Source organism: Dermacentor variabilis, chromosome 10, assembly GCF_050947875.1.
Source record: "Dermacentor variabilis isolate Ectoservices chromosome 10, ASM5094787v1, whole genome shotgun sequence".
Taxonomy (NCBI): domain Eukaryota; kingdom Metazoa; phylum Arthropoda; class Arachnida; order Ixodida; family Ixodidae; genus Dermacentor; species Dermacentor variabilis.
Genome location: NC_134577.1, coordinates 57,997,908 through 58,025,393, shown reverse-complemented (window position 1 = coordinate 58,025,393; position 27,486 = coordinate 57,997,908). Strand labels below are relative to the sequence as shown.

Sequence of the window (27,486 nt, the reverse complement as noted above, 5' to 3'; positions counted from 1 at the left end):
TATCTCAAAAGATGCTCTCCCAAGAGTTACAGTTACAGTTAGCAGTGCGGTTAAACGGGCGCGACCTTTGGCTAATCTCCCCGTCTATCCTCCTTATCACCCTCTCCCTCTGTCTCCCAGTGGCACGTGGTTTGTGCGAGAATGGCGCAGTCAGAAATCGAAGATAATAAAAAAATGTCTGGTTAAGAGGAATTGCTTGGCATGACGGGCTCCGACCTAAATACATGGGAACGGAAAAATCGTTTTGCTCTGCTTCCGAAGCACCGATCTTAGCGAGGTTTGCTGCGCGTAAAAGAGAAGGTGAAAATACGCTTACTGTACCGCGTGGATTTTCAACTTGGGACGTCAATTGCATCACAAAAATTGTTGGCAATATAAAAAGTGAACTAGAGAAAACGTTTGAGTACCAAGTTTACCACACTTCAACTCAGTAATTGGAAACGATATAACAATTCCGTAAATTTAGCTAGTAATACATATCAAGCAGACAAAGAATGATGTATTACACGCCGCTCTGAAATATTTCAGTGACTTGTGATATAGCCCGACATTTGGGAAACCCTTAGTGAACTCTATACATTTCATGCAATCTGTAAATTCAGATATCAAATTTGTTCACTTCTGACGCTTTAACGGATTCAGTTTACATAACTGCGATATCGGCCTTTGGTGTACACTCACGTGGTGTCGGCTTCAATCTTCTTCAACTTACGAATTTCTGGGAATTTGCGGACCTTAAATTTCACAAGCTTCCAGACCCCAAATCAGAAGTGCGCTTCCTGGAGTCGGTAGAATTTATCTTGCTCTCTAAAATGCAATAACTTACATTCAGATAAGTCCAACGATTGTCTCATAAGGGCGTTTCCGCGTTTTACGTGTATTTGAACAGGGAGTTGACCACGGGCTAAGGTTTGCTTTTAAAGCAGCACTAAAGACAAACATTATTCGAGCTGTGTAAGTGAATTTCTCCTCTGTACCCGCCGTGGTTGCTCAGTGGCTATGGTGTTGGGCTGCTGAGCACGAGGTCGCAGGATCGAATCCCGGCCACGGCGGCCGCATTTCGATGGGGGCGAAATGCGAAAACACCTGTGTGCTTCGATTTAGGTGCACGTTAAAGAAGCCCAGGTGGTCAAAATTTCCGGAGTCCTCCACTACGGCGTGCCTCATAATCAGAAAGTGGTTTTGGCACGTAAAACCCCAATTATTATTATTTCTCCTCTGTATGACGTCAACAAAGCCACTCTTACCGCGAGATGACGCTTGGTATCAACCATTTAAGACCCCCCCCCCCCAAAAAAAAAGGAAATAAAGAATGGCACGACGCCGCCGCCTTTAGATTTCCGCAACACCTCGTCTGACGTCATGGGTTTTGAAGGCGTGTGCTTGCTCCAACTCTATTTTTTTTTTTTTATCCGTGAAATTGGACTACCTTGTAATCTAAGGTAGCCGAAGACTGAACTTGGGTAGTTTCAACGATTTTTTTTTACTGAACCACAACAGCGCAAATAAAACTAAAGAAAAGGTTTTGCAATTTGTGACGTCACGCTGACGTGCAGGCTCGCCGACTACGGTGCGAAATTAAAGAAAACGTTGCCCTTCATTATCTCTTTAAATAATCAGCGTATTAACGGGAAATTAACAACAACAAGAAATTGCCTTTCCTTTTCTTTCATCATGTTTTCGGCGCTACAATCATTACGGTTCAACAAAAATAGAGTTTTGGTTGAATACCTCATTAATTTGAGCTGATGTGGCGTTTCTCTTTAGTGTTCCTTAAATTAAGCCAGGCTTATTACCGCTGAGCATCCGCGACTGGTAACAGACGAACGAACTAACGTACTATGCAACTGTCGGAGAACGAATGAAATGTAGACGTGTCTTATGCAATCGTAGACTGGCGTGTCTTTATCTGGCAGGCGCATCGCTGCACGAGATTCCGTGCGTATGACTAGACAGGCCTTATCCGGGGCATCCATCGAGCCCTGCCTTCGTTGCTGCGAGCTATATAGCCGTCATCGACGCCTCCTCGCCCCTCGACGAGCTTCGGCGACCGCGGCTGGCTGGCGAGACAGTGCAGCGCTGCTGGGTGCGCGTGCCAAGTCTAGGGAGAGTTTCGGTCGTTCACTGCCAAGGAGGCAGGCATCCAGCTCCGTGCATCGAGTCCGCCGCGGTCCGTGGTACGCATGCCTGCTAATGGAAAAGAATAGAAAAGTATACTTGATTGATTAATTGATTGATTGATTGATTGATTGATTGATTGATTGATTGATTGATTGATTGATTGATTGATTGATTGATTGATTGCAAATGAGGCCGCCTGGAAAGCAAAGTGCGGAATGCTCTGCGTGCCTTCGGGACACGTAACGCATACTTACTGACATGACATTTCATGCTTGCCATTTTGCTGTTTTAAACGAAGGTCTAAGACACCTAACCCTACAAAAATACTGGCAAATGCCAGAGCGACAAATGAAAACAACAAATATTACAGTAAATATACTGCGCGATTCGTTCCCGCGATCATTGCGATTGCCACATGCAAGCGAACAAAAGAACTCTTAGGAACAAAGTCATCGTAGCTAACGACGTTGCTGCACAACGTCAGCAAGTTTTCCTCTGTCATGACGTCACGATGTACGTCTGCGCACACAGGTGCTGTGAACATGCAGTGTGCGCACACTGACTCTACACCGACGTACGCAAATGTTGTGCGTACTACGTACAAAGTGCACATTACTGTGCGTCGACGTACACAGGGCGCTGTGCACACACGACCTACTTGCTCGCACTACTCGCCGACCTATAGGCTGTCCCGCCTAACTTTAGCCACGCTCTTCACCGAAAAGAAAGATTGAAAAAATACGGCACAATTAAGACATCATTTTAAGGCCTAAGGTGAGGCCTGACGACCGAACACCGTATGTCTTAGAACGGCATGTTACACCGTGTTTTAGAGCGCTGCTCTTAGGCGCCCGTTTTTGCGTTGAGCGTCAGCGCGCCTCGCCTTCGTACCTCGTAACCGAGCGAACGAGTACAGAGAAAGATGAAAGCGAACGCGGAACGCAGCAGGAGACGGAAGAAGAAAGCGTGAGGAGCAAAGTGGAAGAGGAGGCTGCACTGAAAGAATGAGGTGGAAAGCGGAGAAGCCGAAGGGAGTCGGCCTGCGCATGCGCTGGGTTGCCAGCGGCCACGGCATCTGCAGTCGCGTGTGCGATCTCATCTGCGCTTCCGTGGGCGGGGGCTGCGTGAGGTGGGGGAGGGCTGCGTTTGTCCGCGGCGTCGGCTGATGAGGTCAGAACGCGATACCAGCGTGTGTGACGGGAATCACTGCTCCTGCAAGGGGTGATGTTGAGCGGCTACGAGTAAGGTTCGATGTAACGCTCCCTTGGGTGTTGTCGCCGCTGTCAGCGGTGGCAAGATTTTCCCGCGACAAAAGGGCGCTCTGGTCATTGGCGGAACGAAAGCGTAAGAAAAGCGTAGTGCCGCGCAAGACGGGCTGCGCGACGGCGATGGCTACGATATGGCGCAAGAGTAGCGCGCGTCGTCTGTATGGAAACAAAGCGCTGCATGAGCGGAGGTCTGTCTGCGCCGGCTGCTCTGACTCGCGCCCCCGCGTCACCCACGCGCTGCCTCTCGCGATCTCCCGATTAACGAGGCAGTCGCGCCGCACTTCGCTCCGTTTGCAGTGTGCCACATGAGACAGCGCCAGCCACGCTATTTACCGTGTTCCCTTCCTAACATAAAACGTGTAGCTATGTAGTCGTAATGCAATATATTGACACGCGTAATGAAAACATGTCTAGAGCTGCGCTTCGTCGTTGAATTTTTTATCCTCGTTGAACTTGAATCGTCGTTCAACTTTTTAAAGAGTTTTTTTTTCGTTGAACAGCTTGGCTAAAGCTAGCTAGTATACGTGGCCTGTTTATGTCAACGTACGCAAACGCCGCGCACATGCATCGTGCATTTTGCCCTTATACGTCGACGTGTACAGGCGCTGTGCGCACAAGACGTGCACACTCACTGTGCAGTGACGTACGTATTTCTGTAGACGCGCACAGGCGTCGTGCACGTCGCATAGGACGTGCGCACCGATTGTAACACGTATGTACAAAGTCGGTGCAACGTGTATATTGAGTGTACGTCGACGTGCACAGTCATTACGCACATTAGACCACGTGCACACTGACCGCATACGTCTACGTACACTGACTGACGCAGCGCACATAAGCAACGTACGCATTGCCTGTGCGTCGACGCACGCAGGCGTTATGCGCATTAGATGTACGCACTGTATGCGCTGCGACGTAGTACACGTTATGTATCCGTCGACGTACGCTGGCGTTGTTTACGCACTATGTGCGCACTAACCGTACGTCGCCGTGAACTGGCGACGCGCTCGGCGCCTGAGCGCATCTTGTGCGCTCCTTTGGCGGCCCGTCTTTTTCGCGTTGCAGCGCCAACTTTCTAAGAGCCTGTAAGCGTCTTTTAAGGGTGGCAGGAGGAAAAGGGCTCACTCGAAAAAAAAGAAAAAAGAAAGCGAAAGTATTCAATAAGGGGAGCACATGTTCCCATTGAGTACAGGCCTCCTGTCGTCTGCTGCTGCTGCTGGCGTTCGCGACGGTTCGTCTGTCATTAGTGGGGAGGGGATAAGAAGGCGTGAGGAAGTGCCCGGAGGACCGGGTCGTGCGGAGTTGCGCGGTCGTGTATTATATATACAAAAGGCGGCGGCGCCGCCGGCGCCGCGTGCACGTTCCTCGGCTTTAATTTGCTGCTCTTCTCCCGTGTCTTTTGGCATGGCTTACACGCGGTTGGCTGACGCAAGTCGCGGTCTCCGTTGCCGCACGCAGATCGCACGCGCACGTGCCCGCAGCCTGTTCCTGTATCGCGCGCTGCGTTTTCGATTACCGATCGCTGTCCAGTCTGGGGCGAGGGGGTAACAGTTGATGCTTCACCTTCTGGACGCTGGCCTTTAGTAGACAGAGGGAGGCATATATATATATTATCATTCTTACGCCAAGGTCTGGTGCAGCCCTTGCCGACCCAGAGAGCGTGATCTGAAGGAAGGACCTTCATCTCTCATGCGCCGCCGAACTCTATAGCAAGCGAAACACTATTATTGAAATATGCGCGGCGGTGTAGAAAAGGGACAGAAGGGAAATAGGCGAGCTATATATATATATATATATATATATATATATATATATATATATATATATGTCCCGTGTTGTTTCTCTTGCCTTGCCCTTCAATCAGCGCGCCTTTCTACGCAATGGACATACGCCGACAACAGCGAAATTAAACAGGCCTTCTTCGACATGACCGAAGGTAGGTCATGCGCATCGCGGCCTTATGAGTAAGCTTTAGCTCGGGAACTGCTGTACCTCAGTACATCGGAACGGAGAGGTCGTCGTTTTTGTCGGCAATCGTTGCACCGATTTTGGTGAGCTTTGTCGCACTTGAAAGAACAAGTTAACATGTAATGACTGTAAGAAGCTAATTCTCTATTTAGACCGTCAATATTATTGAAAAATAATATTCTTGCGAATTATAAAATTTCGAGAAGCTCAACTATATCGACTTTAACACTGCAACTCAGCATTAAAAAACGATTTCACAATTCTGTAAACTGCACCTAATCATACACCTAAAGCATGAAAGAATTGTATGTATTACTGCTAAATCATAAACCACTAATTTATGAATAGGGCTCTTGCAATACCTTTGTACACATTGTAGCAGTTTTTTGTAAGCTGTAAGCATGTATTAAATTTGTCCGCATGAAATGCTCTTATACAGTTTACAGAACTGCAATTGTTCTTTCGTGATTCGTGCTTCTATCTTTTTTTATTTATTCACTGATTTTTGCCAATTCCTATAAACAAATCGAACTTTGAAATAACAATTCTATTTGCTGGAGTCGCTCCAATTTAACTATAACACTATATTTATAATGCTGTAACTTTCTCTATGATTTCAAACAAAATTCATCCAAATCGGTTCAGCGGTGGTCTCATAAGTCGCAGTTTCGCCCGAAAGGCGAAGCATCGATTGCGACAGCAAATTAGTAGACAGCTGTACGAAGTAAGGATAATAATATTATCAGCCGCATGAACTTGGAAAGATTCTCTTGTCAACTGAATTAACAAGCATGGTGTCAGCGCGCACAGGCAAACATGAACACATCAAACTCGATGACCGCGCACACTCGCTGCCAAAAAACGCTGGCGTGAGGAAACGCGGCAGCAGCAGCGAGCGGAGGGACCTTCGTGCTGTCTATCGCGTCGACTGAAACTGAGCGGCGAGAACACAGCACGCACAAAGGTGTGAGCGGACTGCATATCGCTTTCAAGATACGGCGCGCGCAAATTACGCTGTTGCTGGCGGAGTAGAAGCCGCCCGCGCCCAATCCCTCCCACGCTGCCTCCCCGCTTTCCTCCCTTTCACGCGGAAGATTGAGCCGCGATCGTGCCCTTGCACCGGGTCGCGAAATATGCACTGGCTTCCGCCCCCCCTCCTTTCCTCCCATCCCCCCACGGTCTTTTGCGCGACGGAAGACGGCGCGTTTGCTCTCCGCTTTCCTCCCTCGCGTGCATTTATTTCTTGCGATTCGGTGTCTACGCAAAGCTTGCTCTTCATTAAAGCTCCCACCACGCGTCCGCCTTCAGGAACGCTCTTCAAGATAGACTCGAATGAAGCACCATATCTGAAATAAACGAGAGCTTCCCCGTTAGGCGAAATCTCCGAATTCACTGTGGGCCCGTAAAATTACACTCATGAAGCTTTAAGGTTTGGTTCTCCGAGGAATCTTTAGCTCGGGTCCAAAACCGATTTGACTGCATAATTGTGAAACGCAAAGATACTTTTATGAGGCAACCGCTGGACCTATACTTGAATCGAATTGGTTGCATTTGGGAGAGGAATGTTTATTTTAGCAACTCTATCAAGGAGAGTATCGGCTTACAACCTTCTTTCTTTAAACACGAATTGCAGAGAATCGGTAAGCTTATACAAGTATAAGCACGATGACTATAGTGCATGGTATATTTCGCAGCGGTGTATAAAACATGCATTATGTCCGGTTCGTTGCAGTTGGCAGAATTTCGATATCGCTTGTTTATTGCCGAGTTACAGAGTTGTAAGCTTGATGTACGGCAGGTGACGTCTCTTCCCTAGCCGTGGCTGCGCGTGGCGGTCCGCGCGGCTGAGCGCGTACGTGACACGCGCGCCGTGTCTCGGAGGGCTAATCTGCGGCGGGTGCAAAAGTGAAGGTGTGAGCAGAGATGGGTGATGGCTTCGCGTGCGCTGTGTTCCCGCGCGCCTGTAGCGTTGGAGGTCGCGTGATCTCAACTTTCCGAGACGACGCGGTAAAACGAGAGACGGCACGACGCGTTTGCTCCCCGCTGCCGGCGCTCTTCATCACGCCAGCGTTCTGACAGACATCGAGTGTTCTTCTCGTGGTCATCGAGTAAAATGGGGTCGTGTTTGCCTGTGCGCGCGTGACACCATGCTTGTTCATTTATTTAGTAAGCGAATGTTTACAAATAGCCGATTAAACTACGAGCCTTACATCGCTAGCAGTACCTCGCCTTACGGGCTAACCTGTGACTTTCTTAAAATATTGCAATTCCTTATTTCTCTCTCTCTCTCTCTCTATATATATATATATATATATATATGCGTGTGTGTGTGTTGGAAATTCAGTTTCTTCAGCTACTAAATTTTTACTTTCGTCAACCGAATGAGCCTGTGATAAGTCCGACTTTCTGGATTATCATGTAATTTGCATTGTCAACCAAGGGAATTCTGCGGCGACTCTAGCTCCTGGGGTGTCAGACCTCTTGCATCATCAACCAAATATGAACTGGGCGATAAGAAGTTTATCTTGTGAAATAGTGTAACTTGCAGCATCAACTAGACAAGTTCTGCGATAACAACTTTACCTGATTGCGTAACTATAGGTACTCCAGAATAGTTAGTCGCTCGTCGCGCTGTTTCCTAAAGTATGTACTATAGGTACGTTGCATCATAAAAAATAGTTTTGTGACTAAAAGCTCACCTCGTGAAGTACCAGGTATAGCTTACATCTTCAACCAAATCAGTTCTGCATTAGCAAACGTTTAACTTCTGGCAATGCTGAACATGAGGTCGCGGGATCAAATCCCGGCCACGGTGGCCGCATTTCGATGCGAGCGAAATGGTGTCCGTTAAAGGAGCACGTTAAAGAAGTCGTCAGAATTAATCCGGAATCCCCCACTATGGCATGCCTCATAATCAGACTGTGGTTTTGCCACATAAAACCCCATTATTTAATCAATTAATTAATAAACCTAATGAAATCTGCAGTAAGGCAAAGAAATTATCTCATTGAATTGCTATGCAAATTTCATAATGAACCAAATGAGTATTGGGATAAGAAGTTTAGATCCCAGAGAACTTGTCATTTGCGTTTGTGACCAAATGAGCTTTTGGAGCACCATGTAAGTATCATCATCGCCCAAATGAATTATCGAGCTAGAACTTGCGGAGAACATATTACTTGCATCATCAGCCAGATAAGTTCCGCGATAGGAATAACTTTACCTCTTGAAATGCCTATTTAAGTTGCATCATCAACCAAATGAGCTATGCGACAAATTTTCTTTTCGGAGTGCCACGTTTTATCGCCGACCAAATCGTTTCTGCTATAAGAATAGCTTACGGACTACCAATATAACTAGCATTTTGAACTGAATGAGCACTGATATATTTAGTTTGGCTTCTGGAGTACCATATAACTTCCATCATCAACCAACTTCACTTCTGAGTTAACTTCTACTACCTATGTAAATTGCAGCATCAGTTCTGAGATAACTGCTCGGCTACCTATGTAAGGTGCATCATCAACGAAGTGAGTTCTGGGACAAGAACTTTAGCTCCTAGAGAATTTGTTACTTCCATCATAAACCAAATGAACTCTATGGTGAGAAGAAATCTATCTCCTCGAGTACCTGTGTAAGTTGCATCATCAAGCAAATGAGTTCGGCAATAAAAAATAATTTAGCTCCTCTAGTACCTTTGTAGGCTACATCATCAAGCAAATTAGTTGGTGATAAGATGTAATTTAGCGCATGTAGTAACTGTTTCAGTTGCGAGATCAAGCAAAAGAGTTTTCAGAAGAAATCAAGCTCCTGGAGTACCTGGGTAAGTTGCGTCATCAAGAAATTGAGTTCAGCGATAAAAAATTTACCTCCTGTAGTAGCTGTATAAGTTGCAGTGCCAGTTGCATCATCAAGCAAATTAGCTCTGAGATAAGAAATCTGGCCCCTAAAGTACCTGTGTGTGTGGACGCGGCCCGCCTCGGTCTGAAAATACCGGGCTTCAGGACACTAATAAAGTTTTGTGAATGAATGAATGAATGAAGTGTGATCATCAAGCAAATGAGTTCTGGGATAAAACGAAATCCAGCTTTTGAATTATATTTGTAAGTTGCATCATTAAGCAGATGAGTGAGATGATAAGGAATTTAGCTCCAGTATTACCTGTGTAGGTTGTTTCATCAAGCATATAAGTCCTGAGATAAAAAGAAGTCTAACTTCTGAAGTATCTGTGAAGGTTGCGTCATCAGTCAAATGAGTTCGGCGATAAGAAGAAATGTAGCTGCTGCAGTATCTGTGTAAGTTGCATTATCAAGCGAATGAGTTCTTAGATAAGTACTAATTTAGCTCCTGGAGTACCTGTGTAAATTGCAGCATCGAGCATGTGAGATCTGCGATAAGAAGGAATCTAGATCCTGTAGTAGCTGTGTAAGTTGCGTCGTCAAGGAAATGAGTTGTGAGATAAAACGAAATCTAGCTCCTGAAGCACCTTTATAGTTGGCGTCAGCAAGCAAGTGAGTTCTGTAATAAAAAGAAACTTAGCTCCTGAAGTACCTGTGAAAGTTGCATCATCAAGAATATGCATTCTAAGATAAAAAGAAATCTAGCTCCTGGAGCACCTGTGTAAGTTGCATTATCAAGCGCATGAGTTCCGAGATAAAATCTAGTATCCGAAGAACCTGTATAAGTTGCATCATCAAGCGAGTTCAATGGCAAAAAGGAATCTAGCTCCTTTAGTAGCTGTGTAAGTTGCATCGTCAAGCAAATTAGTTTTGAGATAAAACGAAATCTCGCAGTCTCGCACCTGAAGTACCTGTGTAAGTTGCATGATCAAACAATTAAGTTCAACGGTGACAACGAATCTAGCTGCTGTAGTAGCTGTGTAAGTTGCATCGTCAAGTAAATAAGTTCTGAGATGAAACGAAATCTAGCTCCTGAAGTACCTGTGTAAGTTGCATCAGCAAGCATATGTGTTCTGAGATAAGAAGAAATTTTGCTCCTGGAGTACCTGTGTATGTTGCGTCGTCCAGGAAATGAGTTCTGAGATAAAGCGAAATCTAGCTGCTGAAGTACCTGTGTTAATTGCATCATCAAGCAAATGAGTTCTTAAATAAGTACTAATCCAGCTCCTGGATTTCCTTTGTAAGCTGCGTCATCAAGCAAACGAGATCTGTGATAAGAAGAAATCTAGCTCTCGAAGTATCTGTGTAAATTGCATCATCGAGCAAATGAATTCTGAGATAAGAAGAAACTTTGCTGCTGGAGTACCTGTGTAAGTTGCATCATCAAGCAAATTAGTTGTTAGATAAAAATAAATCAAGCTCCTGAAGTACCTGTGTAAGTTGCATCATCAAGCAAGTGAGTTTGACGATAAGAAGGAATTTAGCTCCTGTAGTACCTGTTAAAGTTGCCTCATCAAGCAAATGAGTTCTGAGATAAAACGAAGTCTAGCTTCTGAAGTGCATGTGTAAATTGGATCATCACTCAAATGAGATCGGTGATAAGAAGAAATCTAGCTCCTGTGGTAGCTGCCTAAGTTGCGTCGTCAAGCTAATGAGTTTTGAGATAACAAGAAATCTAGCTCTTGATGCACTGTTTAAATTGCATCATCAAGCAAATGAGTTCGACGATAAGAAGAAATCTAGCTCTTGAAGTACCTGTTTAAGCTTCATCATCAAGCAAATGAGTTCGGCGATAAGAAGAAATTTAGCTCCTGTTGTAGCTGTGTAAGTTGCGTCACCGAGCAGATGAGTTTTGCGATAAGAATGAATCTAGCTCCTGCAGCACCTGTTTAAGTTGCATCATCAAGAAAATGAGTTCTTAGATAAGTACTAATTAGCTCCTGGAGTATCTTTGTAAGCTGCGTCATGAAGCAAATGACATCTGAGATAAGAAGAAATTTAGTTTCTGGAGCACATATGTACGTTGCTTCATAAAGCAAGTGAACTCATCGATAAGAAGAAATATAGCTGACGGAGTACCTGCGTTAGTTGCATCATCAAGCAAATGAGTTACGTGATAAGAATAACCTTATCTCGTCGAGTCCCTATCTAAGTTGTATCATCAACCTACGTGACAAATTTACCTGCTGGGCTACCATTTAATATCACCGACCAAACCTTTTCTGGTGCAAAAAGTAGCTCTCAGAGTGCCATGTAACTAGCATAATGAACTGAATGAGCTCCGAGATAGGTAGTTTGGCTTCTGGAGTATCGTGGAACTTGCATCGTCAACCAAATCGGTTCTGAAACCGGAATTTTATTTCCTGTAGTGCTTATCTAAGTAGCGTCATCAAGCAAACGAGATATGAGAAATAACTTTAGCCGCCGGAGAATCTGTAGTATTTCCATCGTCATCCAAGTTAGTTCTGCAAGAACCGCAAAGTTAAAAAATCTTCGTATAAAACAAAATTCGAATCAACCATAGTGTGTCATGTAAGTTGCTCTTGCCGTGCCACCTCCTAGCCTCCCAGTCAATTAAATTAAATTGGTCCAGGTGGCTCTCTCGTAAGAGTGCTGCTTCCGTGCTTATTTCGATTCTTCTTCTTCAAAAAAGTTTTTTTTTTTCTTCAACTGCGACGTGTTCTTATGGAGGTGCCCGTGTAGATTTTCTTGCTCGAGCGATATGTCAGTCTTTCCCTCCTCGCCACCGTTATTGTGTCCGGCTCCAATGCCGTCGCCGCCCTTGCCATCCTTTCATTCTATTCCGCTTACCCTTTCAACCAGCGTCAAATAATGTGACAGGGTTTGACGCGTTATGCCTCGGATTTCATCAGAAAAAAAAAATAATACTAAAACTGTCTCTCCAGTATCATCGACGTCATACGCGCGCGAATATCACGCATACGCACGTAAACCGCTGCCCCGCTTAGCATACGCGTATACTATATCGTGATCAGGCTCCGCCAAGAATACCGAGTGCGACATCCGGCTTTCGTGTTGTGTTAATGCGGTGACCACTGGCTGCGCTTGGTGGCCACGCGAGCTTGCGTGGGACGAAGTAGGTGTCATGGGATCTGCGGTTGCAGCTAAGGTAGCAGAGGAAACGGCAGGGCGAGCAGGCGCCTTAGATATATGTATGGACGTGTCCTTTATTCAGCGCATATCAATTTCAATCCCGGCCGGATGGATGGATAGAATGGATGAATGGAACTTATGGGCGGGTGGGTGCAGGGATGGATGTACGGATGGATGGATGAATTCATTCATCCATTCATTCATGTTGCCACAAAGGCGGATTTCAGCGATTCATTCATGCATTCTGTAACCTCTGCTTAAGTATCAACGAGTTGTTTCCACCCATTCGTGCTGAAGGGAAATTAGTAATTTACTAACGTAGGCCCCATCGTTTCCCTGGCTGGCATAAGACAGCGGACATCCCATATACACTCACGTTTCTGGCTGTATCTTTTAGTCTTTAGGCACCCCGCATCAGATTGTAAAGTTGTAAAAAAAAAGCTATAGCAAAGATTTCTTTTTGTTAAATTCATTCTTCAGTCGCTATGCATACATTCAATAGTGCCCGTTTGTCGTGAGTTCTAGTTCTCCAAAAGCTTCTCTCCCTATCGCTTACTTCCTTAATTAAACTAATTTGAATATTTCGTTCTACATTTTGGCATGCGCCCATACAACAGTATGGGCGCATGCGCATAATGTTATATTAACAGTATGCATTCTGTAGCTTTCCTATCGACATGTTTTTATTTTGTTGCATTCAATATACTCTCTGTGGAGATGCGATTGAATACATGCAGGATTTTTTGCAAGGGACGCGTATTTACCTGTAGGCTGTGTTCTTACCAATACTTAATTCTGCGGGCTAGTTGGATGATATTATAGTGTGATAGGACGCAAAAAAACTTGAAATGACCCACTTCTGTTCGCCTTTTATTGTACCTTAATACCGTCGTAACCAGGCCGTAGTCATCCATGTACCAAGGCGCGTGCCATGCCAACGCCATCTGGAGTCTGATAGGCTCATTAGCCCTCTCGGGAAGAAGAATAACGCGTAACTGTTATTCCTCGCACCAGGCCTGTCAGCATAAGTGTTTGTAGCCACACAGCCGAGCAAAATCATTGAGACTTAGTTGCCTTAAAGCAACAGTCTGGTTCAAAAATCTAACAAATGTTAACTTGCTCCACGTGTATTGAAGCATATCACTTGTTTGTTTTTTTGTTACGAAACGGAAAGGGAATATTAAGGGAAGCAAAAGTAACGGTGCCGCAGATATTCACCACAGAAGATCAGGCTAATCTGCCAGATGCATCGGAGCTGAACTACAAATACATGTGACCAATTGAAATAACAGTTGAAGGTGTCGCATGCCTGATAAATAACCTCAAGCTAACTACATCCTGGAGCGATGATGATATTAATTCTAAAATTTTGAAAAACACCGTCATAGCATCTAGCAAAATTCTGTCTCACATCTTCAGGCAATCTTTAGAGACAGAACTGCGGCCTTCAGATTGGAAGATAGCAAAGGTCATACCCATATTTAAGTCAGGTAATAAACACGCACCGGAAAACTACCGTCCAATATCATTAACATCTATATGCTGTGAAATGCTAGAACATGTAATTGCATCAAATGTCTACAGTCACCTGGAAGCCAACATTTTTTTTCTTTTCTAGCCAACACGGATTTCGCAGGAACTTCTCTTGTGAAACGAAATTACTGTAATTAACAACTGATTTGCGTGCTAACATGGAAGAGGATCTCCAAACTGATTGTGCTTTTCTAGACTTCTCGAAAGCGTTTGACCTCGTAGCACATTGCCGTTTGATTTTGAAGTTATCTGCTCTTAAGTTAGACTCTTACATTAACCTGGATTCGCAATTTCCTTTCTAATCGTCAGCAATTCACAGCAGTTAGTAATTTTCCTCTCCTCTTTCGCACGTTACTTCAGGTTTACCACAAAGCAGCGTTCTTCGGCCATTAATATTTCTAATATACATTATTGACTGAGCCAATAACATTTTCTCACACGTGCGCATTTTTGCAGACGACTGCATTCTTTATCGTTCCATCAAATGTGCCGATGATCATGCAATCCTGCAAAAACACATTGAACTTATTTCTCTTTGGTGTAAGACTTGGCTAATGAAGCTTAACGTTTCTAAATGTAAAATTATCTCTTTAACCGCAAGCATACTAAATCTACGTTTCCTTATCACATAACTAACACCACTATTTTGCATGATACTCAATATCAATATCTTGGTGTTAACCTAACTTCGACTCTTTTGTGGCCAACGCACATTGCATACATATGCGCTAATGCTTCAAGATCATTAGGGTACATAAGACGCATGTTGCATAATTCGTGAACTAGCTTTCTAACATTTGTTCGACCTCAGCTTGAATACGCCGCATCCGTCTGGTCTCCCCATTAGAAGTACTTGATCGATCAACTCGAATCTATCGAGAATAGGGCTGCGCGTGTTATTTCACGCTGTTATGACTATAACAAAAGCATAACACAAATTAAACTCCACCTCTCACTACAGCCCTTGCATGGTCTACGTGATATAGCCCTGCAAGCTATCATTATTTCATAAATATGTCCGTAATACAGCACCATCAGTCCTGCCTCTTGAAACTCCTAATTACAGGTCACACCGGCTGTACAATCATTTCAGTTTCATGCGCGTCTACGGAAAGACTAATTCATTTAACTACTCCGCTCTTCCAAGAGCCATTCGCCTCTGGAACAATTTTCCTAACGCCATCGCTTATGAGAGGGACCAGGAAAAATTCCGGCATCTTTTAGCAACGCATTTTCAAACTCTACATAAACTAACGTGTTATTTTTGGAGTTTCCTGTTATTATTGTGCAACTACCCTGTAAATACTGTTTTATTATGGCCAAATATTGTCCCGCTCGCTCTGTAATTCTATTGGTTATATTTTACTTTGTGAAAATTTCTTGTTCACTGACCTCTCGCGCTCAAGAGCATTCAGTTTGTCTTTTGTACAATTTTTAAAACCACATTACTGCAAGCTAGCGCATTTCTTGCACTGTATTTTTTTTGTATATGTATTCACATATGTATTCTAATTATTGTATAATCATTTAGTGTACTCTCCCCCCTTACACTATGCCTCTAGGGGCCTGTAAGGTATCCTTAAATAAATAAATAGAATAGGCGAAATTCAGAAAGTGAGATTTGCCTTCTCAAAAGAAATAAGAAGAATGGTTATAGTCCTTGCATTCACGTTCACAGAAGCTGTGTTGTTTTGATCTTATTGATTAAAGCAGCGCAAATATTTTGACCGATAGCTGTGAGGCTTTCTATTATTTCGTAAGCTAACGTGATGAAATTTAGTCACTTTCGACATGAGCTTCAACGTAGTGTCCGAGGTCGAAGAGGCTTCAAGACTAAACAGGCGGCCCCGGCATACGAAAAATTGGAGAACGCCGTTCGCACTACTGGTATATATTAAACAATCTTTTTTGCATGTCGGCAATTTTCTTTTTCTTTTCTCTCTTGGAGCCCCTTCGACCACAGGCACCGTCTTACAGCTCACATTGAACATGACTGTACATAAAATCATACACTTGTTGCGTCAATTTCAACATTCTTGGGCAGCCAAACCACCGCGTAAGCGCGTCGTCGCCGCCTTTTTGTGGCTATTAGATAGAGCCGTAGGGGTGAGCGAATATTCGAAGTTTCGAATACGAATCGATCATTACAACCAGCCATTCTCATTCGTATTATAAAAGGAACTGTTTATTTTCGAATATTAGAAGCTAGCGAAATATTCCGCAACAAGCGACTGTTGAAATATTGTCACTCATGTTGCTGTTCTCCGTCTGCTAAGCAGAGTATCGCAAGTTATCAGAAATTAAACAGCGGCCCAAGTTTTCCAAGGATCGCAGAAATAAAATTGATAATTCAAGAATTTGTTTTGGGGTATCGCGGGGGAAACCCACATATGAGTTTTGCTTCTAGCCTGTCATTTTGTGTTTTTTGGCATCCTAAATTCATGTCGCATTGTGATCTTTTACGCTACGACCAGGTATGATTTCTTTAATCGGGCCGTTTTACACGCGTCTAAGCAGCATGTTAAGGCGATAGCGTTAAGGACTCAGTGTCAAAGGAAATTCCGATGTCGGCGTGTCCGACGTTCTAGCAAAGCGTTTTTCGAATCACCCTTACCCACGCACTCCATGTGGCGCAAGGAAGTTACTGAACTAATTGTATTTCTTAAGCTAAAATACGTAGAAAAATCGTAAAGTGCGACTTACACACAACCTACGGGCATGATATCGTCGGATTGTAATTTGGATAGATGAGAAAACGTAATTATGTTACGCGGAAACTCAAACCCCTTTTCCAGCGTTTCTACCATTCATAGACGCGCCACGGCGTCTGCCGTTTGCGCGCGCCGGCGCGTGAATATCTCGGAGTCCACGAAGCGGCGAGCCCGTTTCCTAGAAACGCTTCCAGATGGCGCTCGCCTCCGCCGCATCGTGGCCCACGCAAGGGGCCGCGTTTCAACCAGAAAGCCCGCCTTCGTGCATTCGCCGCGAGTGCTTCCCGGTTAACATTACGGTTACATACGCTTACTTGCCAGGACGCGTGAGAAGCAGTCAGGGATCTTTGAATGCTATCGCGTTCCACTCTTAAGAGGAAGCTTTAGCTCGGGCCCAGCTCCGATGCGGCCTATTCAAATACATGTAAAACGCAAAAACGTTTTTGAGATGACCCCTGGACCGATTTTAATGAAACTTCTTGCATTTGAAAGAGAAAGTTAAATTCTAGTGAACGTTGGAAGCAGAATTTCGGTTTAGGGCTTGAATTTTCTTAAAACGATTTTCAAATGTTTGACCGTTCGAAAAAAATAGAAGCACGAAGTTTACAAATTCATAGCTCTGCATCAAGAACTGATATCGTGGTTCTGTGAACAGCATCCATTAGATAATTAAAAGCGGACAAATTCAGTATGTCATTTTACATTTTACGTGAATTTGTTACGTTGGTTACAAGGGTTTTGCAAAAGTTGTATTTTCCTATTATTACATTTTTTTCATATTCATGTGTAACATATCAATTTTGTCCGCTTTAGATGTACTATTACATGCAATTCACAGAATTGTATTATCATTTTTCGTTGTTGAGTTACAGAGTTAAAAACTTGATCGTTTTGTTTTTTGAAAATTTTCAATTTTTGCCAATTTTTAATAAAAAAATTGACGACCTAACTCAAAAATTCGATACCAACAGTCACTAGATCTTAAATTCTTATTTTCGATGCAACAAACCTCACCAAATTTGGTGCAGTGGTTGCCGAGAAAAACGAATTCTTCTTTTAGATGTATTTAGATAGGAGCACCCCAGATAAAGCTTCTTAAGAGGAAGCTCTAGCTCGGGCCTAACTCCGAAGCAGCCTATTCAAATACATGTAAAACGCAAAAACGTTTATATGAGATAACCCTTGGACCGATTTTAATAAAATTTGTTGTATTTGAAAGAGAAAGTTAAATTCTAGTGACTGTTGGAAGCGGAATTTTGATCTAGGGCTTGAATTTTCTTAAAAAGATTTTCAAACATCTGACCGTTTAAAAAAGAATAGAAGCGCGAAGTTTACAAATTCATAACTCTGCATTAAGGACTCATATCGTGGTTTTGTGAACGGCATCCATTAGATCATTCAAAGCGGACAAATTCAGTATGTCATTTTACATCTTACGTGAATTTGTTACGTTGGTTACAAAGGTTCTGCAAAAGTTGTATTTCCCTATTACTAAATTTTTTATATTCATGTGTGACAAATCAATTTTGTCCGCTTTAGATGTACTATTACATGCAATTCACTGAATTGTATTATCATTTTTCGTTGTTGAGTTAGAGTTGTAAACTTGATAGTTTCGTTTTTTGAAAGTTTTCGATATTTGCCCATTTTTAATAAAAAATTGACGACCTAACTCGAAAATTCGAAACCAACAGTCACTAGATTTCAAGTTTTTCTTTTAAATGCAGCAAACCTCGTCAAATTTGGTCAGTGGTTGCCGAGAAAAACGAATTCTCCTTTCGCATGTATATCTAATTATATAAATTTTGTCTGCTTTAGATGCACTATTACATGCAATTCACATAATTGTGATATCGTTTTTCATTGCTGAGTTCAAGAGTTGTAAACTTGATAATTTTGTTTTCTGAAAATTTGCGATTTTCCTCAATGTTTAATGAACAAATGATGACCTAAGTAAAAATTAGAAATCAAAAGTCGCTAGATTTAACGTTTTTCTTTTAAATGCAACAAACCTCGTGCAAGTTGGCGCATTGGTTGACGAGAAAAATGAATTCTCCTTTTAAATGTGTTTAGATAGGAGCGCCCGAGCTAAAGCTTCCTCTTAAAGGCGAAGCTTAAGCATCCGCCAAATTTTTTCTTTTTCCACAACTTTTGATCGTTTTGCGGCAACCTCTTATTAGCGTTTTTACATTACTATTACATTATTACATTACATTACATTATTTTACTACATTACAGCGGCCAGTAATACTTAGGAAACCTCGTTTGCAACCAGGATCGTAAAGATGTTGAGAGGCTATGCACAGCCTTTAATGACAATTACAGATCCTATATTTAAAACTGATTCTTTGCTCCTAATAGTTAACTGTCTTTTCGGGACTAGTCAGTATAGGCGTGGTACCTAATTATAAGGAAATAAATATTGCTGCTGTAAATACGTATGCGCGTCTGCGTTTGACTATTCAATATTTGACTCGATATTCGATGCTTTATACTATTGGTATACGATTCGTATGCGAAAATTTTGGTATTCGCCCACCTCTACCGTTAGGCTCTTTCTTCATCTCATATTGACAGCCATCTCATGTTTTCAGCACATCCTTGTCTTGCTGGGTGGTTGCCCTGAATGAGCCACTCATAGTCCGGTATGATATCGCGTGAGTCGCAGTGCCACACTCACTCATATGTTCGGAGACACTGTAACGCTTATCACGAAGAGGAAGCGAAAGCGGATTTAGAAGCAGGATGGAGGTGCTACTTGGCGCGCCAGCAATCGCAACAAGATTATGCGCTGCCTAACTTAGGCTTTCAACCCTCCAGCGAATTTCGTCTGCTTCCTGTCCCCACGCTGCACCCGTCATCTGCTACTGCTTCGCGATCTTCGTCTGGTCGCCCACTCCGCGCCTGAACCGTCGTCTGCTACTGTAAAGCGCTCGTTTGCTTCATGCGTCAACAGTGACAGTCGGCCCACTGCCAGTGCTCGCGTCACGGCGTCACGCGGCTTCTTAGCAAAACAGTATCGACCGCTACATCGCATCAGCCGATCCTGAGTGCACAGAGCGGCTCACTCTTCGAGCGGAAAGCCCCCGGCTTTCCAGTTAGGCAGTCGATGAGTCGCGGCCACGCCCACCGAAAAGCCGGCGACGCCGTCGGCTCTGTGTAATCTGTCTGAATAAAACTGCGCAGCGATGTGGATTCTAGAGACCCTGTTGCCTAATCGGGGGTCAGATTGACCGAGTGGTTCGAACGTATTATGGATTTCTGACTGACATGGGCCTTGGTTGTCGTGATTGGCCCGTATGAATGCAACGGTGAATCAAGGGACCAAGTTTTAAAAAATGACGTTTGCGAATTCGTGTCCCCCTGATTAGCCGGTGTCTGCGCTAGGTTCAGGAATGCTGCACGGTTTCTGAACAGACGCAGTTGTAAACATGGTGCCGATCCAACACGTCTGCCCAGCCATTGCGAGTGCAGACGACAGGCACGGCAAGCGGATTATCGCCGCCATCCCCAGCACCAGCACCACCGTCGAGCGTTCCGTCTTTCGTCCGCTTTCATCCGCAACGGCAAAGCAGTCCCTGCCGCGTGGGTCCACGTACTCGCCACCGTGGCGTGTTTTGGAAGCGCGCGTGCACGTATTTCTGGCACGCGCCACCCTTCTACGCCTTCGCGGCGTTACGCGCGCACCTATGCAAAGGCGAAACCGAAGCGATGCTGTTCAGTCGAAACGACGTCGTCTCTTCAAAAGCGTTTCACTCGAACGGGTTTCTCCCGCGGATTCACGCCTACGTTCACGAATGGAGGTCGTCGTCTGCTTCGGACGGGCGGCCGGCGGCCCGGTTAAAAATGTGGCGTGATTTCGTCTGGCGGCTCTTCCAGGAAGCGGCCCTTACTCCCCGCTGCTGGAGAGCCAACGCACTTTTCCTCGTTCCCGATCGATCCGCCGTGGATCAAGTGGCGCTGGTGTCGCAGTGCCGTTATAGCGTTAGAAAAAGAAGACGTTATAACAAACGCATTGAGGAAGGACGCGAAGAGAGAAGCGCCCGTCGATTTGCAGGAAGCGCCCCTTTTTTGTTTGCGCTGGTGTACGCGCACTGCTGTGGAACGTCTGTCGCGAAATATACCAGCGTTCTCGCTCGCTGTATTGAACACAATCCCGATTTTTATTTTCGGTTCTTTATTCACTTCTTCGGGAATGTTGCATAGCGGTGACACGCGATTGGGCTTGCTACGGTATTTCAGTAAGGCGGAAGTCGCACAAACAGGAATGCCACATACTCGCGGAGAGTGGAAAGGCTATCTGCTGCCATATCTTTCGTCGCTTGTGTGGCCAAGGCGAAGACAGACATCTTAGTGATAAATTCGGCCCTCTTTTGATAACAATTAACGTAATGGAAATGCATGATATATGGGTCTTCGGCATAAGCACTATTAATAGCAAAAAGCGCTCACGCAACGCGGAAATAACTCCGTGCAACACAAAGCGTTCTCACCATAGAAATGTCCCACAAATTACTATAGAGAAAGCTCTGGCGCTGTCATCGCTCATCTTACACGGGAACGACAGGTAGCTCATGGATCTGTCTGACGTTCGGGCTTGTGGCTTCTGCATACGTTCTCGTGGCGTTATTTTTTATTTATTTCTTTATCTTCCTAATTGCCTAAGCATTCGCAGTTTCCTGAATACAAGCAAAGGAAGAAAGCACCCGCGCGCATGCGTGATCATTACGAATCGTAGCATTGATAACGCAGCGCTTTGTTCAAAAATATCTCCAAGGAGATATCTCCAAGGTAGCAAAGGCGTTTGAAACCAGAACGATGAAGCTCAGGCAAATTCATGCCGATCATTGTCCGTCATCAGTGTACATAAACCGCCGTGGTGGCCTAGTGGCTTTGGAATTTTTGCATTACTAAGCCTGAAGGGCGCGGGATCGAATACCGACTGCGGTGGTCGCATTTCCACGGCGACTAAATGCAAGAAAGGCCAGTGTACAGCGCGTTGGGTGCATGTTAGAAAGACCCCCAAGTGATCAGGATTAGTGCGGAGTCCCCCACTACGGCGTGGCTCTTAAGCATACGTTGGTTTTGGCACGTAAAACCCAACAATTTGATTTTTAATGGTTAATCCATGTGCGTATATCCTATGTGCTAGAGTTCCTTCTGGCAATTTTTTTGGTTCTCGCTAAGTATGGACCGACTCACACAAGTCAAGGTGTCACTTTGCACGGCAATTATACACATTTTGCAAACGCATTTTGATGCGGAAAAAAGTAACAGCCATCCACCATCGCTCGCACTTTCAGCATGCACATTACCTTAATAGCGCGCTCAAACTAACTGTCTTTTTATTCGTATTGACATAGTCGCTTTTATACAAATTTTTATTTGTTGTATTTGTTAATTTATTTGCTTTTTTTACCACATTGTGCATTTCGTAAATATTTTCCTTCGTCCTGCTCTATCCTCTTTCCCCGCCGCCGCCGCCACGGTCAGCAATGACCAGGTCAGCAAAGTCCAGGTCAGCAAAGTCCAGGTCAGCGAAGCCCAGGTTAGCAAAGGAAGCTTCGCTTTAACATACGCGGATGCCGCACACTGTATCAATAGGTCTCCATCGAAGCTTCTGGGCGGCTTCCATCATAATCCCAAAACCCAAACGCTGTTGTTCCGGTGGCGGAACGAGGCCACGTAGTGACCTTGATTAAACTCGCCTGTAGGTGGAGTGCGGGATATCACACGTCCGACGCATAACTGCGCTTAGCATTCTTCGGGAACGAACAGCGATTTCTTGTGGCTGTCGAACCGTTTTCACAGGCCCATCCCGAATATAGGCCAGCCTAACACGGCGGTAAAAAAAAAACACGCACACACACACACACACACACACACACACACACACACACACACACACACACACACACACACACACACACACACACACACACACACACACACACACACACACACACACACACACACACACACACACACACACACACACACACACACACACACACACACACGTAAAACCGCACGGTGACAGGGAAGCGTTGGTTCCCTCGTGACAGAGCTATAGCGTCTTGAGAGCGGTTGTTTGAGATGGGACCAGAGGCATTCGGACGGCGTTGCGAAGTGGTCCTCGCGGGAAGTGGCGCTCGAATTACCTGTTGGCTCCCGCGTACGGGGCAGGCATGCTGACAACCCATAACACATACTGCAACAGAGTTCCAGAAATGACCAACTCCCGAAGCATGCTCGAATGTTTCTTGTATAGCAACCGGGCTTGGCTCTTCGTGTATTCTTTGCTTTCGCTCATACACAATCCTTTAGGCCATTACTTTTCGTCTTCGATACTTGATGAAGAATACGATCGAAGCGTGAGGGATAAGGGGAACTTAGGCGCTCTAGTTCTTGTTACCAAGAGCTACGGGTGTGTGAATAGTGATTTTTCAGACCGAATCGAATACGAATCGAATAGTAGCAGAAGCGAATCGAATTGGATCGAATACTTTTCGAATAGTTTTCGAATACTGAAGGGCCCTTATCAAAATAATATAAAACGATATTCGCATCCCAGCATCCTTAAAGTTAGCACGTTTCTGTGATTACTACATCGTGCGTTATGAAGCGTTGTTTATTAAAAGCGCAAACGGAGCATTAGAAGCAAACGAGTAGTTTATTCGCATGCAAAAAGGGCTTTTCAGAGGGTGCAGATGATCGCTATACAGTCTGTAAAGTATGGCCACCTAAGTGGCATAGCCTGCTCCACTAAGGAAGTTCTCACGTTTTATATCTATGCTAGGCCCGGAGGGGGAGGGGGGGTTAAAATTTACCGTACTACTGCTCCAATTTTATATTTATTTGGGCGCAGTTGACCGTGTTGAAATATTCGAAAAATAACGGCACGTACGAATAGTGATTATTCGATTCCAAGATCGAATCCAATAGGACGCTATTCGCTTCGAAGTTTCAGGTGTTCGCACACCCCTACTAGCAACCGTAGGAAGAAAATAGACCATGACTACTTTGTTTAGCGCAGAACACAGACACAAGAAATAATAATAATATTTGGGGTTTTACGTGCCAAAACCATTTGGGGTTTTACGTGCCAAAACCACTTTCTGATTATGAGGCACGCCGTAGTGGAGGACTCCGGAAATTTTGACCACCTGGGGTTCTTTAACGTGCACCTAAATCTAAGCACACGGGTGTTTTCGCATTTCGCCCCCATCGAAATGCGGCCGCCGTGGCCGGGATTCGATCCCGCGACCTCGTGCTCAGCAGCCCAACACCAGACACAAGAAAGACGACAGGACAAGGCGCCTTGTCCTGTCGTCTTTCTTGTGTCTGTTGTTTTGCGCTAAACAAAGTATTCATGTATTCGCACAAACTAGCCCACCAACGCATTGTGCTGAAGAAAATAGACAATGAAGTTCGAGAAATCACCGGGGAAGTCAATTAGTTTAATTAAATTGTAAAAACAAAATAAGGAAAATCGAAATGAAAATGGATGCAGTGGCAATTTGCCGCAGCCTCTGGGAATCGAACCCACATTTCCCTCACTGAGCGCGCGGTGCTTTACCAATTAAGACGGCCGCCGCCTTAGCTTAATTGTTGAAATGCTGTGCACGCCTAAGGATGTGGGCTTTGATCTCGTCCACTTTCTCTTCCCCTTTCCCTATTTCTAGATTTCAACAAAACAAAAACAATTTCCCTAATGTTGATCTGGCTTCCTGATTTTCTTGATATGGGCGTAATATCTTATGGAGGAAGCGACTCGTTCTCTTGTGTACATCGAAGGGTTTAAACCCATGCGAAGATTTACATCTCGCACTGGTGTCGAGGTCGCCCAACCAGGTCGCCACGTTTAATTACGTAGTCTCAGAGATCGGTCCATCTTTTATTGCGTCGTCATTATTTCGGAAAGAAAACAAGGCCTCCGGGATCGGGCCACTTGGTAAGACATGCCCCTTTCCGTGCGCCAAATCTCGTCGCAGCAGACAAAGCGAGCTTCGCTTTAAAACTCTGTGCAGCATGGTATTCGCTACCACTACCAGAGTGTGGTGATACACCCGCTACGGCCATAGAGAAAGGATGGATGGATGGATGGATGGATGGATGGATGGATGGATGGATGGTCGGACGGACGGATGTATGTGTGTGTATGTATGTATGTATGTATGTATGTATGTATGTATGTATGTATGTATGTATGTATGTATGTATGTATGTATGTATGTATGTATGTATGTTATGAGCGTCCCCTTTGGGACGGGGCGGTGGGTTGCACTACCAATGACAGTGACAAGAACTTTATTAGAGTGTCCTGAGAAACTTGATTGGACACTCAACTCTTGCTATTATACCGCCTAATGTCCTACCTAGGTTAAACAATCAGAAAAAAAAACACTATGAACTCCCACAACCAAATTTTCTTATCCCGTATGGCGAACTGTGCTTTTGTACGTCTCCGTTTTTGTTTTGTCGCTTCCCTACTTTTATTCCACCAATCCTCCAATCGCCTCTTACTAATCCCTATTGCGGACATGTTTATTTTTCCACTGCTCTCGCTGAACCCAAGGGCTTCAAGAAGGCCAGTGGTGCCTAAATCGACCGCTGGATAGACGTCTTCGCATTCTAATAAAACATGCTCCATAGTTTATAGTTTCTTCTATAGTACCCAGCAGCGCGCCAAGCCGCTAGACGGAAGACTAACCCCCTAACTTGCGGTTTCGGTTTCCTGGATACCGATATGAGCAGGCAGTTTGAATGCTGGAATGCGTTGCTCGCGGCTATGGGCATCCGCACGGTTCCCCGATTCCTTCATACATTTGCAAGAGCGTCTATTTTAACATATCGTTCTGAGCTAGTTGACTGCACGCTTTTAAGCGCAATGATTTAATTCGTTAAAATGTTACATTGCACTTACCAGTACCGTTACAGGCAAGGTAATACTAGTGGTTCTGCTGTCTGTTCAACTTCTTGCGGAGCCGCATAAAAGGGGCACCCCGTAAATGAAGAAATGTTTATTACATGGCACTAAATGTAGCAGCAAACTCAAAGTGACGTCATTCCGTGCAGGTTACAAGCGTATTCATAGACGCTGACGTAACGGGGAAGCAATACAATGCAGCATAATAAGAGGAAACGCACGTGTTGCCAAGCATAAAAAACGTGCAACAAGTAAAGCTACCACAATCACACAACGAATTTATTCTCCATGGTTAATGAAAAGAGAAATTAGCTCTCTAGCTAATAATATTTAATTAGTTAATTAGTTCTTTAGCTCTTGAGCGAACAGAACAACCTCACTAATATAATGTTTGGCTAAGAATAAATGGTCCCTTCAGCATTTTCTAAGCTGTAAACCTAAAGACGCAAAGCCAGCTATGTCTGATTTTGTTGAAGCTATGCTGCGCGCGCTGCGTTTGAAGTTCAAGGAAAGGTAAAAATATTAATGAAGTGCCTGCCGGGATTTATCGCTCACGGCCAACGCCGCGGACGCCGACGACACCGGCTTTTCTGCGATAGGTGTCTCACCTTTCGACCAAGGCGCAGGAACGATGCCGATACGAAAACAGCAAAGGTTTCTCCTGCGCGAGAGACTGAAGTTAGCACGAGGCTATACGCGCTACCGAAACGTACTGAAATTTCAAATGACTTGCGGCTGGGCAAGGCTTGCCTGAGTGTCGTGCATTGAAAAGCCACAAGAACGTACAGTCGCAACTATTCAACTTATTGCGTGGCTAAAAGTTTGTAGCTGGATTAGGAACTGATTTTAGGAACTGATAACACGGTGTGTCGACGTAGAAACAATTTTTTTACCACTGGCGCCAGCTAGCGGCTGTGTGAAAAGAAGGCTTTTATTTTGTGTGTGTGTGTGAAAGGCTAGATTTGCCCTAGTGTCCTCTCTTAACTTTCTCTCTTCGTCTACGGAATCCGCATACGCTAGCGGTCACACGCGCACAATGGAGCCAAATCTATAGTGGCGCCGGTTACATACGCCATTTCGAAAGGCCACCGTGCTTCCTCAGGTAGTGTTTGAAATTCATTATATATATATATATATCTCATTACCATTGCAGATTACAATAACGCAGAGATGCAGTGGTAAATTCTTTTGAGCTTCCTTCACAACCTCTAAACTACCTCCACCGAATGCAAGATAGATAAGAAGCGTACCAGCTACTATATGCATACCTTCTCAAATCTACGGCGAATACGACGCTCTTTTTCAAACCGCGAGCAGCGCTGTCTTCGACTAGTCGAAAGAGAGAGAGAGCGCCTTGCATTCGGCGAATTTTCCTTTTTTTTTCCCCCTCGATTGCTCTCCTCCCCCCCCCCCCCCGCGTCGAGCGCTCCCAGGCGCTACGAGCCCTGCCGTCGCAACAGTAGTCGACATTGAGAGCGTTTCCCATCACGTGATCACAATACAAAATCCCGGCTTCACCCCTATTGGCGACGTTGCGCCGTGTCTCAGCCCATAGAGATAAGAGAGAGACGATAAACATCTTCATTCAGGTATAGTTCAAGCAGTGTCTTGGGCTTCTCTTTCCAGGAGACCACGGGCTTCCTCAGCGTCGTCGGCTCTCGCTACCAACTGATCCTGGCCTGCGAGGGTGGAGCTGGCCAGGGGGTCCGATAACCAAAGCACAGGTGTGTGGTTTCGATTGGGTGTACTAAAGGGTGGTCCTGTACGGCCGCCGATCCATGTCGTAAACAAGGAGGTTTTATTTTATTGAAACCTCATTGGTTGTAAAGGGCGCCCAGCGCTCCACAAAAGAGGCAGGGTGGAGAGGACGCGTGTACAGGTTGAAGGTGTGTCAGGGTGAAGGTGTGCAGGGTGAAGGCGCTTGGTGTGTCTTCTTCTCTTAC

The 27,486-nt window shown here is 44.8% G+C and overlaps 1 protein-coding gene across 1 annotated transcript in view; it reads left to right on the top strand.

Moving 5' to 3' along the window:
* The window catches only part of LOC142559556 (uncharacterized), a 121,574-nt gene extending 94,313 nt beyond the window's left edge, over positions 1 to 27,261 (top strand). Inside the window, exon 4 of the mRNA XM_075671135.1 lies at positions 27,170 to 27,261. Coding sequence (XP_075527250.1) covers positions 27,170 to 27,256 — 87 coding nt within the window. The 3' untranslated portion in view covers positions 27,257 to 27,261. The remainder of the gene's footprint in view (positions 1 to 27,169) is intronic.
* The last annotated feature ends 225 nt before the right edge of the window (positions 27,262 to 27,486 follow it).